The sequence below is a fragment of the Canis lupus genome, chromosome 14, assembly GCF_011100685.1.
Source record: "Canis lupus familiaris isolate Mischka breed German Shepherd chromosome 14, alternate assembly UU_Cfam_GSD_1.0, whole genome shotgun sequence".
Lineage (NCBI taxonomy): Eukaryota > Metazoa > Chordata > Mammalia > Carnivora > Canidae > Canis > Canis lupus.
In genome coordinates, this window is record NC_049235.1 from 35,750,203 (window position 1) to 35,769,576 (window position 19,374).

Genomic DNA, 19,374 nt, shown 5'->3' on the forward strand with positions numbered 1-19,374 from the left:
GTGGGGGGTTCTCTAGTAAATCTTATAAGGGAGGTTACTCATTTTTTTTTTGTTTTCTGTTGGTTTTTTTTTTCCAAATGAGAATAGAAATGATATTTTTCTCTCAGAAGCCATGACTTTCATACTTTACAGTCCTGTTAGTTTTTTTTTTAAATCCTGTTCATTTTCACATGGGTTCTTGTAAAACTGTATTTCTCACTTTCAGCTTTGTGTGTATGTGTGACTGCTATAGTTTAGTTTGGAGGCACACCACAAATACTTTCAGAATACTGTGTCTCAATCTCTCCATTTTTTTTCTTTCACACACTTGATAGATAAAAATCAAGTTGTGAAAAGCTTTGTTTGTGTTATATGTTGGCTTTTGGGTTTGGTATGTGGAGCGCATAAAAATCCTTTGCCCTACTTGGCAAAGCTGAATGCTTTATTGTTACCTCTCTAATCCTGTGGATATCTCTTAAACACTAATAAGTAACTCTTCCCAGATCCTCCTGTAATTTGTTCTGGCTTTTAGGGAAAAAAATACGGCATAATTTTGCTGATTATTCTTTTTTTTAATTATATTTTTATTTTAACTTGAGAGAATTTCATATGAATTACCATGTTTATGTTTGCAGCCACTGGACAAGGATTCTATTAGCCTCTTTATGGCCCACGTTCATACTAGCGTGAATGAAATGAGTACCAGGTATTACCAGAATGAGAGAAGACACAACTATACCACCCCAAAGAGTTTTCTAGAACAAATATCACTGTTTAAGAATCTGTTGAAGAAGAAACAAAAAGAGGTATCCCAGAAGAAAGAGCACCTGGTAAATGGCATCCAAAAGCTAAAAACCACAGCCTCTCAGGTATGATCAGAATGTGTTACTACTGAGTGAAATGTATGCTTTTAAGATTAAGAAATATGTAGTAGTTACTTCTGAGGCAGCATTTCAACCCATGTTAGCATTTCAAATGCTAAAATTTACAGTTTAATAACACCACAAAAAAAAAAAAAACTAACAAAAACCACTCTTTGTGCTTTCTTAAGTCTAGAAAAGGAATGGCCGATTCCTCTCTCATGCTGGTTTGGAGAGAGCCTTTCACTGTTGGCCTGGCTTAATGCAAAGCAGTGTACAAGTGTTGAAGGAGGAGGCATAGCTCACTCCCATCTTCTGTCTGCCTGCTTTAATGTCCTGCATTTCCTTTTAGGAATTTTTTTTTTAAGATTTTATTTATTTATTCATGAGAGACACAGAGAGAAAGAGAGGCAGAGACACAGGCAGAGGGAGAAGCAGGCTCCATGCAGGGAGCCCGACGTGGGACTCGATCCCGGGTCTCTGGGATTAGGCCCTGGGCTGAAGGCGGCGCTAAACCGCTGAGCCACCCGGGCTGCCCCCTGTTAGGAATTTTGTCACACAATAATGGAAGTAGGATCCCTTTTGGTCTCAGATTCTCAACCCCCCAGTGATGGCATTATTTCCTGTCTGATGACATGACATGGTTTACTCTGCTTGAGGTCCCGAAGTATAGCTGTTTTCTCCAACCTTTATGTCTCATCTGCTTTTGGCCATCATCTCTCTAGAACAAAGGGTCTGGGGTAGTCTTTGTGTCAGTCATAAGACCCCTGCTACCTTGAAGGATAGTACCCTTAACCTTCAGAAGTAAATCGGAAGAAAATTAGAATGTTCCCAATGTTAACCATGTGTAGGTCTCTACATATACCATTTAATTTTTTTGGTAAAAACTAAACATTTTTATGAAGTAGGTGTTGCTTGCTACTATCACTTTTTAGATCCGACTTGCAAAGTTAAAAGCCACAGAACCTGTGAGGTTGGAGGTTGAGCCCAGATGTGTCTTACTCTAAAGCTGTTGCCCATAGCCCCATGCTGCCTCTCTGTGACTAGGGGAGGAAAAAATTAGAATAAGCAAATATGGAGATTTTGGAGACTGGCTCAGCTTGCTGCACACCATCTGGACTCAAGTTGGGGAGAGAAAAATTCTCAATGGTGGTCCCTTCAAGACCAGGAATTCCAGAGGGCTCCTTCAGAGTATTGCCATCAGGTCATACTCCTATGCTTTTCAAGAGATTGGGCCAGTTTTCTCCCCAGGCGTGCTGTGTGGCCTGTCTGTGCCCAGGCTAGAAATAAGCACACGGTGGTACCTTACACTCTGAAGGCCTATCTGGTCACGTCCTCCACTCATTCTGTAGACCACAGCACCTCCTGCACCCATCATTTCGAAAACCAGGACTGGCTCTTGGTGAAACTGATCTGTGCTGAATAAAAATTTTTCTTTTTACTGTGTGTGTACTTGTTACCTTACTCTTACTCTCTGCCACCTTTCTCTTTCCTTTTTCTTCTCTGTACAATCTCTCCAGTTCCATCTCACTTAAATCAAGATTCTTTTTCCTAGTGAAGACTTTCCTCAGAGTCCTGTTGAGCTAGAAGACAATTTGTGCAGGAGATCTGTTTCCCAGAGCATCAGTGTACCTTTGAATCATGTCCCCAACTCAACATGTTGACTTGATAGCACCAGCTAAACTGAACTGTCATACCTAGGTGGCTCAGTGATTGAGCGTCTGCCTTTGGCTCAAGTCGTGATCCTGGGGTCCTGGGATTGAGTCCTGCATCAGGCTCCCTGTGGGGAGTTTGCTTCTCCCTCTGTCTATGTCTCTGCCTCTCTCTCTCTCTCTCTCTCGAATAAACAAACAAACTGAACTGTCATAACTGATGGGACAGCCCTTGGCAAGGGAAAAAATACCCTGTAGCACACTTAGAGTTCCTTTCCCAAATAACAGAACTAAGAGTATAAAAACAGAGTACGCATCTATGGTGGCAGCCTCTCAGCCATAGGGAAAAAGACAAGGTGTTGGAGAGGAAGAAAGAAAGGAACTGGCTATTTTTGGTGTCTGCCAAGTTCAGGGTTGCTTGGGTCTCCTTATTTCCCCTTGGCTAGAAGTACAGGCAGAAAGTCTAAGAAGAAGATACATGAAGTCTTAATTGAAGGACTACTGACGATTTCTTGTCATTAGGTAATTGTGCATATAATGCTCATAATATCAGAGGAGTGATTGGAATATTTAATATCTCCCTAAGAGTTTTAAAATTTTCTACTTATTATGGAAAGGAAGCATAGTTACTTATGTGGGCAATGGGAAAGCCTTATAGTGTAGGATCAGGTTGTGTGTGGAACAGAATGCCATCATACTGGAGCGTGTGTCCTCTACGGATCTGCCGTAAGTAATTCCACTGAGATGAATATCCATGCCATTTGAAATATGTGTCTAAACTTCAGCCCTGTTTATTCATTTCAATAAAGCCATAAATTCCTCTTAGAGCCACATATCCCCTCTCTAGATATGAGCTTAGGTCATCATAGATAGCCTAGCGACCTTTCTCCATAGATAACTTCACTTCCAGGGCTTGAGTCACTAGATACTTCAAACCTAACAGCTCCCTTAGACACTGAAATCAGGGCTTATAATAACAGTTTGTTCAGAGGCTCTTGGTTGATTCTTTTGGTTACAGCCTAACACAGGTCTAGTTTCACATGGCTAAAAAGAATAGATAAGCTATTGTCACTGTACCTCGAGTTCTTAGGTTAAAAAATCAGTCTTAGGTTAAAATATAATAAATAGTACAGGTAGCAGTAATAGTAATTGTGCCATTTAGGCAAAGTGCAAGTAGACTGTGTTGAGGTGGAGGTGACAAGAGTCCTTGGGACAGTAGTGAGATATTGTCACAGGAGATGAAACCACCGAAGTGCCTTTGGCAATTGAGTCAACATACGTGATTGATTGTTCTCTGATTCTATGATTTGTTTATTTTTTTAAAAGATTTTATTTATTTATTCATGATAGAGAGGGGGGGGGGCGGTAGAGACACAGGCAGAGGGAGAAGCAGGCTCCATGCAGGGAGCCCAATGCGGGATTTGATTCTGGGACTCCAGGATCGCGCCCCTGGCCAAAGGCAGGCGCCAAACCGCTGAGCCACCCAGGGATCCCCTATGATTTGTTTAAACATAATAACCTACTTCTGGAAAAGAAATGGAATAAAGAGTTAATTATCATGGTATATAAAGCTGCCTTCGTGTGTCTCTAGAGCCGAGACATGTTTGTTTTCCAGCACCGTACATCTGATTTTCTTTACGTGATTCTCAAACCTAGGAACCTACTAGTACTTCGGAACCTCATGAACTCCCAACTAAGTGAGCAGAACTGTTCTATAGAGCAGATGAATTTGTTGATGCCTCAGGAAGAGCTGAATTCCTCAAGAGCTGAGTGAGCCTGTTTAGTTGGGGAGCCGAAGGGAGGAATACCATCCAGAATACTCCCTGGCTTTGGCCACACCCCTACCCATCCCCACAAGGCACCCGTGGTTTGCCTTTGTGTAGTAGATATTAGGCTGAAGGTTGTATGAGGTGGAAGGCACTAAGTAAGAGGACCATTTGTATTTTGTGGGAAGAGCTAAGACTTGTGTGGGGGGCATTTCCATCAAAGTAACAGGTTGAATAAACAGATAAAACCAACAGCCAGAGCATGCTGATGGCTTCAACTTTAGTGATGTTCTGGTGGAGCCATAGTCCCTCCGGCTTGCCACCAAGCAAGGCCTACTTCTTCCAGCTTATCTTTACAAGCAAGTCTTCCTGTGGCTTCTGCTGTCTTGAGTCTGAGCTTCACAGGATCATAAAAACCAGGGCTATGAGTGATGTATGCTCAGGTGTCATGTCCTCGGGTGGGGATGGCTGTTGGCACTTCCCTGACCTCACAGACTTTTGGAGAAGATAAATGTCTAGTTAGTGTGGACATAAATTACAGTTTTCAGAAAACCACTGGAAAATATTACCTTTTTTTAAAAAAGATTTTATTCATTTATTCATGAGACACAGGCAGGGAGAGAAGCAGGCTCCCCACGGGGAGCCTGATGCAGGACTCGATCCCAGGACCTCGGGATCACATCCTGAGCCAAAGGCAGACGTTCAACCACTGAGCCACCAAGGCGCCCCTGGAAAACATTATTTTTTGCTCCTGTATTGGTGGGGGAGGGGGGAGAGGATGGGGTTATATTTTGGCACATGGGACTAAAGTCAGAACAGGGTAGAAAGGGATTAAAAACTGCAGACTGATAGGGATCTGTGAGCTCATTTCACAAAAAAGAAGCTATATCTGGTATTTGTTGTTACAGATGGAAGTTACTTCCACACACTGACTTTTCCTTCAGGTGGGAGATCTGAAAGCCAGACTTGCCTCTCAAGAAGCTGAGCTGCAACTGAGAAATCACGATGCCGAAGCTCTGATCACGAAGATTGGGCTCCAGACGGAGAAAGTGAGCCGGGAAAAGGCCATTGCCGATGCTGAGGAGCGAAAGGTCAGGCTAATTCCACCATTTAGAGTGCTGAGCTATATTTAGCACAAAATAAACCTTTGTAGGTGAACAATTTTGAACAACTTCCTCTCCAGGGAGCATAAAATCTAAAGAATTATTATAGTTACACATGTAACAGCATTTCACACCATGATTACCACTTGACCTTTCTTTACATTATGCATTTTCCCACCCTTTTAGCTCTTTTAATGATATGAAAGAACAATAAATACTGAGCTCATTCAAGCATATAATGGATGTGGATCTTGAACATCAGGCCTATTTGTAATACAGTAAAGGTCATGAAGTCACCTCTGAGGTTTCTAAAGGTTTTCAGTTTTTAGGCAAATTGAACAACTCAATTGTTAACAAAGCCCATTCCATCACTTTGCAAGATGGTTTTTCAAATTTTTCATTTTAATAATACAACTCGAGTTTATTATTAAATCCTAAGCCAAATTTGTTCTTTTTGATTCGATTGAGGCCCTGGCATTTTGTATTACGTTTTACTGTTGGAAACAATTACTTTGAAGATTATATAGATTCTGCTTTCTTTGTACCTGGGTGACTGGCAATTCTGAAATAAATATAACTTCTTTGTCCTCTTCTTTTACCAGAAATTCAGCCACAAATTGAAGGTATTTCACTTTTAGGGATCTTACTTGTTTAAAAATTGAATATATTTATTTGAGATAAATTCTCTCATTTTAGACAAAAGATTATGATCAGGGCTTGGTTGATGAAAAATTATAAATTATGAACACATTTAATAGCTATTGAATCAGTAGCTTTTATGGCATTATTCTTAGGTTTTTATGATGCCAGAAATACTGGAGTTATTCCAATGGGGTTGCCATTCATAGACAACTGAGTTGTTTTTTTTCTTTTTTTCTAATAGATATTGAGCATCTTTACCTGTAGCTTCCACACCTAAAGAATTGAAATATACTTTGAAAATCAAGATGCTGAATGGTTTTTTTAAAAACTTGTTTTTATAGTTAAACTACTTTGGCATGGCCGATGGGCATATAATTCCTAATTCTAGTAATAACTGTCTCCATTGAGATTCCGATAATGATAAGATGGCCTTAAAAGTGTATTATGTTATGTTAACCAATTAGGTATCACATATGATGTGATTATCATAAGCCGTTTCCTCCCAAGAGATATTTTTCAAGCATTCACAAATAAGTGATGTTCTAGTAATTGTTCTATAACCTGTCTCTACAAATACCTTTTAGAGATCTTAAAATGCTCCAGAGGTGTTTTCACATTTTGCACATGAATTCCTAAGGCAAAATCATCCTTGCAAAGAAGGAAAAAATGTTGTAGCAAATGAGAACTCATCTGACTGGATATTTATGAAGTTCTTCAAACATGAAAAAGACAATTACTATTTTTTATATCTATACCAAAACATAAAAGTACTCTCACTTTACTTATTGTGATCAATTTAATTATCAATATCAAATACTAAGCAACTTTGTTTCCCTGGCACTAATCTAGGCTCTTGAGTGTATATGACACACAAGGCACCCTCATGTAGCTTACATTATAATGGGAAAGACTGGCAGGAGACAAGTAATGAGATATTTTGGATTAGTACTAAGATAAAAATCAAATCGAGGCAATGGTGGAATGGAAATAGTGTACTGAGTATATAGAGTCAAGAAGCTAATCAGTATCACGTACGTAGTGCAGCCCCAGTGGTGCAGCGGTTTAGCGCCACCTGCAGCCTGGGGTTTGATCCTGGAGACCTAGGATCGAGTCCCACTTCAGGCTCCCTGCATGGAGCCTGCTTCTCCCTCTGCCTGCGTCTCTGCTTCTCTCTCTCAATCTCTCTGAATAAATAAATAAATAAATAAATAAATAAATAAATAAATAAATAAATAAATATATTTTTTAAATTAAAAAATAAAAATTAAAAAAATATCATGTATGTACTATGAGTTCACATTTGTCATATATTCAGCAATGTACTAGACTTGATAGAGTTATTAAACAGGTATATGTGGACACTGTGATCCTATGAAATTGGGATCTCAAGCCTTAATACATGAGAGTTATTAAAAAGTACATTGTTATATTTAATATAACTAAGCAGATACTGACTGCCTTTCCATGCATCTTGACAACTCTTGTAGAGCAGCAGGTTGAAATTGTTCCTTCAGATTCATACAATAGTCACAAACCATTCAAACCACTGACATGATCAGCAGTGACTTCAAGCAACACAAATACCATGAAGCCTATGAAAATGAGTTTTTCCACCTTTGTTTGACTTACAGTTCCAGATTCTAGGGATCCTCTGAGCCCTTTCATGCTGCTTTCTTTGTTGAGTGTAATCCTCAAGAGTTAAAGTACCTTCCAAATAACAGGGCTAATATAATCTCTTCAAAGGTTGGACATCCTCCTTGATTTTGAATGGTCTTCAGTTTTTGTATGTGTTTCTTTTCTAAATGTGGGTATGGCTGGATTTTGAAGGACTGTCTAGGACTTATAGTCCGAAGGCAGATAAGAGCAGTGTTTTAGCTTGCGCGGGCTTCCAGAACAAAATACCACAGACTGCATGGTTTAAACAGCAGAAACTTACTTTCTCACAGTTCTGGAGGCCAGAAGTCCAAGATCAAGATGCTGACAGGTCTGGTTTCTCCCTCTCCCCTTGGAGAAGCCTCTCAAGGAGAGGCCTCTTTTCTGGCTTGCAAATGGCCACCTTCTTGCTGTGTCTTCATGTGGTCTTTTCTCTGTGCACACATCCCGAGTGTCCCTTGCTCTTGTCCAGATTTCCTCCTCTTAAAAGGATACCAGTTAGAGAGGATTAGGGCCCATTCCAACAGGCTCATTTTAACTTAAATACCTCTTTAAGGCCTGTCTCCAGGGGCACCTGGGTGGCTCAGTCAGTTGGACATCTGCCTTCGGCTCATGGCTCAGGTCATGATCTGAGGGTCCTGGGATCAAGCCCTGCATCAACCTCTTTGCTCAGTGGATAGACTGCTTCTCCCTCCTCTTCTGCCTGCCACTTGGCCTGCATGTGCTTTCTCTTCCTGTCAGATAGATAGATTAGATTAGACTAGACTAGACTAGACTAGACTGGACAAGATTAGATAGCAGGCCAACTGGCCTTTCTCCAAATACAGTCATATTCTGAAGTACTAAGCTTTGGGCTTCACCATATCAATTTTTGGGTCAACATGCTTCAGTTCATAATAAGCCATTAATGTTACTTTATTCTCTTAGTGTAAGCATCCCTAACTTTCATGAACCATTTTCAAAGAGATTTCGACAAGTAGAGAGCAGAAAAGTTCTGTGTACCCAAGAATGGGAATATCTCCAAAACTCTGCTTTAACAGCAGTCAAGAAAAAACACACATTCCAAGTGATCTATGGAGCTCTTTCCTTCTTCCCCATGGTGAACCTTGCTGACCACTACCCAGGAGCCATGGAGAAGAGGAAATTGAACACTGAGGCTTATCACTAAGATACACAGTATTTTCGCCACCGGAGTATCATTGCACCTGAAATACATAAATTATTGTGCCTTAGAATTTGAATAGACAGAAAGAGTTAAGCTTGAGTCCTCCACAGAACTTTGAGTGTCAGAACTGTGGTACTGGGCACAATCGCCACAGGAGCTGGCTCCTGTGGTAATGGTAACTGTGGCGTGTGACATGTGAACGAAAGTGCACAGAGAGTATTGGGAATGAGAAATAAGGTGACTAGCCTACCAGTATTTTTTTTCATTTTCATTTGTGGGTTTTTATTAATGTTCAAAATGGCTCTGGTTATAAAAATTGCCCAAAAGAATAATACTCCATGAACTATAAGGGAGTCAGAAGGAAAATAGCAACTTTCAGTCTCATTGAAATAGCACTGAAAAGAAATACTGCTCTAGTACTAAAACTCTGTGATCTTGAGACCAAACTAAAATGATGCTATTATAAATGGTAACAAAATGCATTTATAGACTGACTGTATCCTTATGGAAGATAAATAACCTTGAGGCATTAACTCATTTACTGACCTCTCCACTCCCTTTCATCCTCAGTGGTATTATCTAGCACACTGAAAATGTCCTATTCTTAGAGTTTTCATAGTACATTCTTGGCAGTTTTGAGGGCTGCGGTTTTGGAGTAGTTCTCAATAAGCATGCAGAGTTTTCTTATTTATGTTAACGGAAGCTGTGTGGGTGTTGGCAGGAGATCACATCTCTACTCTGAGCCAATTATGTTCCTAAAAGGTACAGTGACCAGCAAAATCATGGTTAATTGGAAGAATAGTAATTACTGCTAATAAAGCTGTACTAGACAACATAATTTTTTGTTGTAAGCCCTGTTCAATTTATGGTATAGTTAAACCTGTTCATTCCAAACACATCTGAAGAAATGCACTTTTGTTCTCATGTTATATCCCCTGGTCACTGTCCCTGAAAGACATGCCCCATGGTGATTGGATCCTGTGCCCGGTGCCACAGCTTTGAAACTCCAGTTTTTGCTGAGGATCAAAAATTTACTCTTCCTGACCATTTGAATTTTGTATGTGTGTTGGGAGAAAGCGGGGAATTAAAAATCCCAAAGCTTCTCATTTGCTCTTCATTCAGGTTTACCAGCATGGCTTCCCTGTAGGCATAGATGTATGTTCGTATCAGAAGGCTGATGTAGCACCCTCTCTGGCATGTGAAGGCAGCCTCTGGACCCTCAGCTGTGGGGTGCACATCAGTTGCATTGCCAAAGACAGAACTGGGCTATCCTATCTGTAGTTTCTTACCAGGTCGTTGCATTGCCAAAGACAGAACTGGGCTATCCTATCTGTAGTTTCTTACCAGGTCCTTAGAGAAACCAATAATTAGTCTTTATAAAAATTATATCTGTTCTTAAGCATACACAGAGAGAACAATAGCTTCTAGTCAGTTGAATAAAAAGAGCTTCACATATATTCTTAAAGAATAGCCAACATGGCTTTTAGGCAAATGTAAACAAAAATTAGCTAGGGATTTCTAGCAAGCATATCTTCTATGTTACTGAACCAGCCTGGATTTCCACTTGTCCGGGACATTCTCCAAAAGAAAATTGAAGGGACGCCTGGGTGGCTCATTCAGTTGGTTAAGCATCTGCTTTTGGCTCTGGTCATGATCCCAGGGTCCTGGGATCAAGCCCTGCACTGGGCTCCCTTCTCAGCAGGGAGTCTGTCTCTCCCTCTCCATTTGCTTCTTGCTCAGCTCATGCTGTCTCACTTTCTGTCTCTCTCTCAAGTAAATAAAATCTTTAGGAAAAAAAATTGAAGAGCATAGGAATCTCTGTCTTGAATTCATTATTAGCAGCACCTTATAATTAAATTAGTCAAAGCTCTTCTTGGAGCACTTCAATATTTGAGTTCATTTGAGTTGGGGTTTATGACTGTATTTGTGCATATACAAAGCTTTGTGTGTACATGGTGCCTGAGAAAAATTGGTCTTTGGGACGGACTCCTCACCTGTTCACAATAGAGACAAATGAATTATTGAACAGTACATCTAAGTCAGCCTGCACACTTCAGTAACAATATCTAAGGGGATGATTTGTGTTTGTGGATTTGTGTGCTTTCTTCTCTGATTAGGTGACAGCCATTCAGACTGAAGTGTCCCAGAAACAGAGAGAGTGTGAGGTTGACGTACTCAAGGCTGAACCTGCGCTGGTGGCCGCAACAGCTGCTCTCAACACACTCAACAGGGTAAAGATGATTACCTGGCTCATGGGAGTCCTCCAGATAATATTTAAAGATTATTAGAGTTTGAGTAACTGAACTCAGAATTCTGTGCAACCAAAGAGGTTTTCGAAAGGAAAATGAGTCCCGTAAAATATTGAAGTGGGAACAAACGTTTGAGGTCCTCCTTAATAGTGTGACTTCTTTCTCGTTTGGGAGTCTGTCCTACCACACCCTGACAAGCAATCTCCTCTTAAATACTTCCAATCCTGTGGGATTTATACTCTCATGAGAGGCAGTTTGATTGTTAGCAGCTGGATTTGGCCCAAATCCAGTTGTTCATATTATGTGTTGCTTTAAGAACTAAGTGCAGATTCTTTATTTCCTCTGGATATAAAAAGTGGCATTAATGAGAGGCCCTCATGAAAAGAACAATGTTCTAGGAACAAAGATACCTAGGTTGGGCCCACATCATTTTTCTTAGCTTCAGCTTATTAGCAAAACCTCATTGAGCATTCAGATTCCCCTAAGAGAAAATAATGTGTGATAGTCAGAAGAGTATTGTAAGGAAAAATGGAATTGTGGGCACTATTATTTTAGGAACCTGTAGCTAATTCTGTACTTGGGTTCCACTAGGCCTCTGGGAAGAATCTCAGGCAATTACCAGTCCTGAAGTTCTTAAGATTCAACCTCAAAGAGTAAAGGATGCAGACTTCAACTGCCCCTCAAAGAAATAATTCAACTCCTTTTTCAAGGTGTTTTGTTGGTGAGGGGTTTTTGTTGGAGAAAATAATTGACTATGAGCGAAGAGTTATCTACATGGGTATTTCTTATAGTACCAGGATAAAATTATAAACTTCATCATCTTATTATTTTTTTAAAGATTTATTTATTTTTAGAGAGAGCATGTGGAGGGAGTGGGGAGAGGGAGAGAATCCTGAGTCCAACTCGGAGCTCAGTCTCACAATCCTAAGATCATGATCTAAGCCAAAATCAAGATTTGGACACTTAACGACCAAACCACCTAGGTGCCCCAAAGCTGAAACCATGAAAAGAATATAAATATACCATGATAGAAGACTGACTCTATGCATTCAAGTATATTTAATGGCAAACTCTGCTGCCATTAAAATATTGTTGGATACTAATTAATGACATGAAAAAATGTCTGGGATCTATTAACTCAGTAAAGCAGATTAAAGACAAGATATACTATATGAATTTTTTTTTTTGTAAGAACATGTTTGTGCATTAAAAAATTGGAGGGACTCCTGGGTGGCACAGTCGGTTGAACATCCAACTCTTGGTTTCAGCTCAGGTCATGACCTCAGGGTCATGAAATCAAGCCCCTCAAGGTCTGCGCTTGGTGCAGAGTCTGCTCAGGTTTCTGTCTTCTTCTCCCTTTGCCCCTACCCACAATGCTCATGCATTCTCTCTCTCTCTCTCTCTCTCTCTCTCTCTCTCTCATAAATGAATGAATGAATGAATGAGTGAAAATCTTTTTAAAAATTGGAAAAAATAAAAGATAATAACTGATTATCTCTTACTAATGGAATTTTATATTTTTCTCTCAGCATTGGCATGTTTCTTTGTGCTTCTCTACGGTTACAACTTTTCCTCCAGATATATTATCTTTTGCCCAGACAAAATAAATTAATGTTACTTAAATATAAAGCTCAATATATTTACCAAAGATGAGGATATTTATGAACTATGCAAGAATCTTGGATAGCCAGGTCCCAGTTATCATTATCATATTTTTAAGTTTTGCCTTTGTCCTTATTTTTCCCATCCTTAAATTTCCAACTAAATAGGCAGTTTGTGGTAATGGAGAAGAATCAGACTGAACATTTGATAGGGTTTTATAAGCAAGAGTATATTAGCTCATGAGATGTCACAGAAAGTACTTAGTTTTGTAAACCTTAGATTATGAACTTGTGCATATACTGCTGATAATAATTCCTGCCACAAAGTATTTGCCTTTGTAGTTTATGCAGACATTAATACCATCTGTGGGTTAAATCAAGATTTTGTTTTTTTGTTCTTTTTTTTAATTTTTTTTAAATCAAGATTTTGACAGGAGATTGGAGTTGCACAGAGAGTAGGTTCAGCCTATATGAGCACGTTCCCAGTTGAGAGTCATCATAGTGTAATAGAAGAGGTTTCTTGGGCAGAAGAACAAAACCAAGACACTCTGAACCAAGGGGGTGATGTTTCTGGGAGGGACTGGTTAAAATGCAGATATATTATGTAGGTAGGATAGAACCCGTAACACCTTAAAAAGTTTGTGTATTAAATTCCCTGCGCTCAGTCAGGAAGGTTCTGCAGGACTGGTAGATCAGATGAAGAATTTTCTGGAAGCAAAAAAGACCAGTGCTGTCTCCAGAATATCAGAAAAGTGTCCAGGGTGAAAAGAACCCCCTGGGGCCCCAAGATGGAATCGCTGGGCAATGAACACTGCCAAACCAAAGACTGGTGGGACAAGGAGAGGGAGGAGGCCCCTGAAGACCAGCTTGATAACTTCATGGCCCTTCTCCAGACCTTTTCTGATCTTCACTGTGGCTGTGCTTTTCTTCAGGTCAATCTCACTGAGCTGAAAGCCTTTCCCAACCCTCCCAACGCCGTTACCAACGTTACTGCGGCCGTGATGGTGCTCCTGGCTCCCCGGGGCAGAGTGCCTAAAGACCGAAGTTGGAAAGCTGCTAAAATCTTCATGGGAAAGGTATCAGACGGCCTGGCAAGATGAAGATCCCAGCAGTTTCTCTTCCTAGTGCTCTGGCTGTACTTGACAGCAAAAGATGTTCACACCAAGGAGAATCATCTTTGCATTCGTTGAGTGTAATCTGCCGTGTGTTCTCTAAACGCACAATTTTTGTTTGCCAAGTTGGAGGTTAGCTTGGGGTTATAGCATGCCCAAGTCAACACTAGCAGCACTCAGAAGGTTGCTAATTATTTGCAAAATTATGAATGCAGCTAAGTGTAGGAGGGAGAAAATTACATGGATTTCTTATGCGGGAAAAAATGTTACTAATGCACAAGAAGGTGAGGCAGAGGGGCTTTTGGGTAGGTGTTTTTCCTTTTCTTTTCTCTTTTTCTTCAAAATGTGAATGCCTCCTGTGCAGGGATTGAATATTTTACCCTGGGAGAGAAGAGATTTTTAAAGTGTCCATTGCTAATTCTCACTTCATACCATAAAGACTGAACAAGTCAAACAGTAGGATAAATGCCGCTTGCCAATTTTGCCTTTGTAATGTGAGTCCTAAAAGCTGGTTTTAACTTTTGATCTTGGAATTTTCTCTGCAGCCCGAATGGGTTCGTTGCAATCAGTCTTTTTGCTTTACAGGTTGATGACTTTTTGCAAGCGTTAATTAACTATGACAAAGAGCACATTCCAGAAAACTGTCTAAAAGTAGTAAATGAGCAGTATTTGAGAGACCCAGAGTTCAATCCAAGCCTGATTCGGACCAAATCCTTTGCAGCAGCTGGTCTGTGTGCGTGGGTCATCAACATCGTGAAGTTCTATCAGGTATCAGCCCTGCCCTGCGGGGTTCCAGCTGTTCCTTGCAAGGACCTTCAAGATACTAATTTCTATCAAGATACTAATTTCTATCCGGGCCAAAAAAAGTAACATTTGAGATGTTTGAAACTATCTTTCTTTTAAGGTAGAGTGATCAGCTACTGTAAATCAGAGAGCAGTTAATTTGGTTTGATTAGATAAAAACTTGCTGGTAGATTAATTATATTTCTTTATGTTAAAATATTAGTTTGGCGAGATCCCTGGGCAGCTTAGTCAGTTACGCATCTGCCTTCAGCTCGGGTCATAATCTCAGGGTCCTGGACTCGAGCCCTGTATCAGGCTCTCCGCTCAGCAGGGAGTCTACTTCTTCCTCTCCCTCTCCCTCTGTGCGTGCGCGCGCGCTTTCTCTCTGTCTCTCAAATCAACAAAATATTTTTTAAATTTTTTTTTAAATGGTTTTTTTTTTTTTAAAGATTTTATTTATTCATGATAGTCACAGAGAGAGAGAGAGGCAGAGACACAGGCAGAGGGAGAAGCAGGCTCCATGCACCGGGAGCCCGATGCGGGATTCGATCCCGGGTCTCCAGGATCACGCCCTGGGCCAAAGGCAGGCGTCAAACCGCTGCGCCACCCAGGGATCCCTTTTTATTTTAAAAATAAAAAAATATTAATTTTGCATTGACTTGAACCAACTGCAGGTCTCAATTCATGTTTCACCTTAGTCCCTGCTCTCAATGCAGAAATGAACACCATGTATTGTAGACTTAATGAGATAAGGAAATAGCCCTGCCCCCACTTTTTTTTGCTTTAGTATTTTGATGACAAATACACTTTTGACCGTATTATGGTCTAATCTAAAGTTTGTATTTTCAGGCAGCATAGAGAGATTATCATTTCATTTAGTCATTCATTTATCAGGCACTTACCATGTGCCACCTGTGTTGTCAACACTTCGCAGATCACTGGATGTAAAAAAGGAACAGTGTGTGGCCCTTAACTCTGAAGAACCATCTCTCTCTCTCTCTCTCTCTCTCTCTCTCTCTCTCTTTTGAAGGTTATATGTCACATTCAAAAATAGAATTACTGGGCAGCCCGGGTGGCTCAGTGGTTTAGCACCACCTTCAGCCCAGGGCATGATCCTGGAGACCCAGGATTGAGTCCCACGTCGGGCTCCCTGCATGGAGCCTGCTTCTCCCTCTGCCTATGTCTCTGCCTCTCTCTCTCTCTCTCTCTCTCTCTCTCTCTGTTCTCATGAATAAATAAATAAAATCTTTTTAAAAAATATAATTACTGAGGAAATACCAAGTATAGCCAGTGGCATTCCCAAAGTGATTTTCATGAAACCAGGCTCTAGCCTTTGTAATTGTGGCCCCACAGGAATGGGACCCTACTGATCTATCTGGTTAGTGGAAGCCTGGATAGAGTAAGCATTTGGACAGATTGTAGTCAACATGTGGCTTTTCTTCATGAGAAAATGTAAAAAAAGAAAAAAGAAAAGAAAATATGTGACTCCTGTGCACTCTTTGCACCATAGGTGGAAAGATGGGCATGCAGCTAGATTATGACTCTGTTCTGTGTTGTTTTGCTGTAAAAGAGATAAGAGAAATTAGTTTCCTTCCTCTCTTTCCAACAGGAAAAAAGTGGGACCCTAAAACTCCCAAACCACCTGTCCAAATAATACTCTGAAGGTTGGCAGGAACTTAGAAGGTGAAAGCTTGGTTAATACTGTGAGGCTATCTCCTATGGTCCTTTCTAGGTTCAGAGGATTTCTTCACACTTATTTACCACTTTAAAATCAAGACTCTGGGGAGTGGGAGTGAATGGGTGACGGGCACTGGGGGTTATTCTGTATGTTAGTAAATTGAACACCAATAAAAAATAAATTTAAAAAAATAAAAAATAAAAAATAAAAAAAATAAAAAAATAAAATCAAGACTCAGTCCCAACTAGAGCTCTTCTAGTTCTTCCCCACGGCAATTTCTAATGATAGGAAGATTATCTCCAAATTTTAGGACAGACTTCCTGTAGCATCTTAATATTGTTTCACGTACATAGCACTTTATGCAAGGATTTATAACTCTCATTTCCAGAATAAATGATCCAGACATGGAAAACCAGGCTGAACTTGGAAGGCTGTATAGATTTTGGCCCTGCCATTGGGTAGTGTCATTGCTAAGAAATAAAACCCCAATTGGTAGATGAAATAGAAATTTTAATGACAAAGCTCCTCTCAGATGTAGGATTGAATGATTGTGTGTCCTCTTTGTCTCTTACTACCCCATGAGTTAAACCCCATGTGGATTTTCAGGTCTACTGTGACGTCGAGCCCAAACGGCAAGCATTAGCCCAAGCCAACTTTGAATTGGCGGCAGCTACTGAAAAACTCGAGGCTATCAGGAAAAAGCTTGGGGTGAGTGCAAAAGGTAACACTAACAAAGTTCCCTAGAGCTAGTGCCTCCCCCCCCCTTAGATACGGTCACATCTGAGTCCAAGCAAGCAGAAAGGAGCTTGAGCTTTCATCAGTAGATTCATCTACACACTCGTCTAATAGATAGTTCTTGTCTGCTGTATGCTAGACACTGACCTGAAAGAGTAGAAACTTTCATGCTTTCTGCACTTAAAAATCCTTCCTGGTCTGGTAGTAGAAGGAGGAGGATAGCACATGGTGATGAAAGGCGATGTTTCTGGAGCCCAGCGGCCTAGATTGTAATCCTGGCTCCATTATGTACTATTGCACGCCGTGTGAGTTAGCTCACCTCTCCAAGCCTCTGTTTTCTCATGTGTGCAATGGACTTTATAATAGCTTGCATTTCTTAGGTAGAATTATAAGGATTGAATGAGAGTCATTCATTTAAGGATTTAGCATGGCATTGGGCACATAGTAAGTGCCTACAGAATGTTAACTACAAATATTGTCATTGCCATTATTTTTACAAGTACACATCCAGTCATCCCAGCCCAGTGTCGTAAGTACATATATGACTATATATAGATGGTGACCGGAGTACCAAAAAAATAGTCTTCCCGGGGAATTAGAGAAAGTTTCAGAAGGAAGCTATGCTTGATATGGGCTTCAAAAGTTTCCTAGGAATCACCGGGGTTACTGGGAAAGGTATTCCTTGCAAAGAATAAAGAAGAAGGAGGAAGCAGTTGGTGCACTTGAGGGAACTCAAGAGGCCAGAGCCCTAAGTAAGACAGGCATTCAGGGAAAGGTCAGGAGTAGCACAGAGTGAGGACGATTGAACTTGCAGAGGTGAGCAAAGGCCGCCTTTGCCTTTCATGCTACAGAATTTAAATTTTATCTGATGAGTGATAACTTAAAACTTTGAAAGATTTCAAAAAGGTTGATGGTGTGATCAAACTGACTTTTAAACAACTGTGTAGAGGTAGGAGGGAGGGAAGTGTCCATATGCAGACGCACAAGTTAGAGACACTGCAGTGGGTCCTTCTAGGGCCTCCACCAGGGCAGGAGCAGCCGTGATGGAGAGAGTGAAATACATGCCCGACTGGTGGGTTGCACATGGAGGAGGAAGCAGGAAGCAGAAGAGGAGTGTTGAACTTTAGGTGCTTGGCAAGGAGGAGTACAATCAGGGTGATGAGACTGTAAAACTCTGGCCACTTTAGGGAGCCCATGGGAGATTCAGTTTTATTTCTGTAACATAGTGATAATAGCAGCTACTTTTCAAGGCGGGCGTTTGTGATCCATGGCCACCCAGAATCCAGGCTACCTTCTCTGGGTGATAACGGCCTGATGTGTCTGGGGGAAATGATCCCTCCTCACTGGATGCACCCTGGTGATGCTTTTTTCAGAGAACACTCTTCCCTTCTCCAGCTGAAGGCTGGCTATATGATCTACACTTTGCCAGTTTTCACTCCAGCCTCTAAAATTTGAACCATGAGCACAAAAAAAGACTGTGGTCAGAGTCCATGCATTCTAGAGATAGGGTCCAGTTGGAGGAGTTCCTGTTCCTGACTCTCAGGAGCTCCTGGGTGCCTATTGTGTGGTTCTCTGCCTTTTCTCTCCCTCCTAATAGCCTCTCTTCCATTTCCTTCCAGTAAATTCCCTACAGCTTAAACTAGCTGGGGGTGGTGTCTGTGACCCCCTCATCTATGAACCGTGATGCACAGAGATGCTGTTCTGTGTGCAGTACATAGTCAGTGCTTCATAAATGTTAGGGAGAGTTTCCACTCTTCCTATAGAAAACCCGTATGTTAGGTGTTCAGCTGTCAAGAGCTGGAGTTTGAGAGGCAGGCCTGGCTCAGGAATGTAGATTTGAGAGTTCCTAGGTGGATCAGTCGTTGAGCATCTGCCTTTGACTCAGATCATGATCCCGGTGTCCTGGAATCAAGTCCTGCATCGGGCTCCCTGCATGGAGCCTGCTTCTCCTCCCTCTGCCTATATGTCTGCCTCTTTCTCTGAGTCTGTCATGAATAAATAGGTAAAATCTTAAAAAAAAAAGAATATAGATTTAAGAATGTAGGGAGGTTGTCCAGAGGGAGTGTGAAGAATAAGGAGCATCAGGAGCTTAGGGCAGACCTCACCATGTTCTGAGGGCGTTCCTGCCACAAAGCGAATCCTGTCCTGGGGCCCTTAGCTGGTAACCTGGAGGCCATGAGGGTCAGGGAATCTGGTGCTCAGAGTAGCCAGGCAGCTGATAAGCTCAGCTTCTTACAGAATGGGGCCTGAATTAGGCCTGCAGATGTCTTTAATAAGACCACTACTTATTAAATTGCCCCCCCTCAAAAAATGTGTGCGGGGGTTACTTCCTAATAGAGAGGACCTCCCAGATTGAAGGGCAGGTTTTCTTTTTTTTCTTTTTTTTCTTTTTTTAT

General features: G+C 41.0%; 1 protein-coding gene across 1 annotated transcript in view; it reads left to right on the plus strand.

Annotated features, from left to right (window-relative positions):
• The window catches only part of DNAH11 (dynein axonemal heavy chain 11), a 318,773-nt gene that overhangs the window by 205,729 nt on the left and 93,670 nt on the right, over positions 1-19,374 (plus strand). Inside the window, 6 exon segments of the mRNA XM_038557079.1 lie at positions 615-848; positions 5,202-5,348; positions 10,938-11,051; positions 13,603-13,746; positions 14,368-14,550; positions 16,850-16,951. Coding sequence (XP_038413007.1) covers positions 615-848; positions 5,202-5,348; positions 10,938-11,051; positions 13,603-13,746; positions 14,368-14,550; positions 16,850-16,951 — 924 coding nt within the window.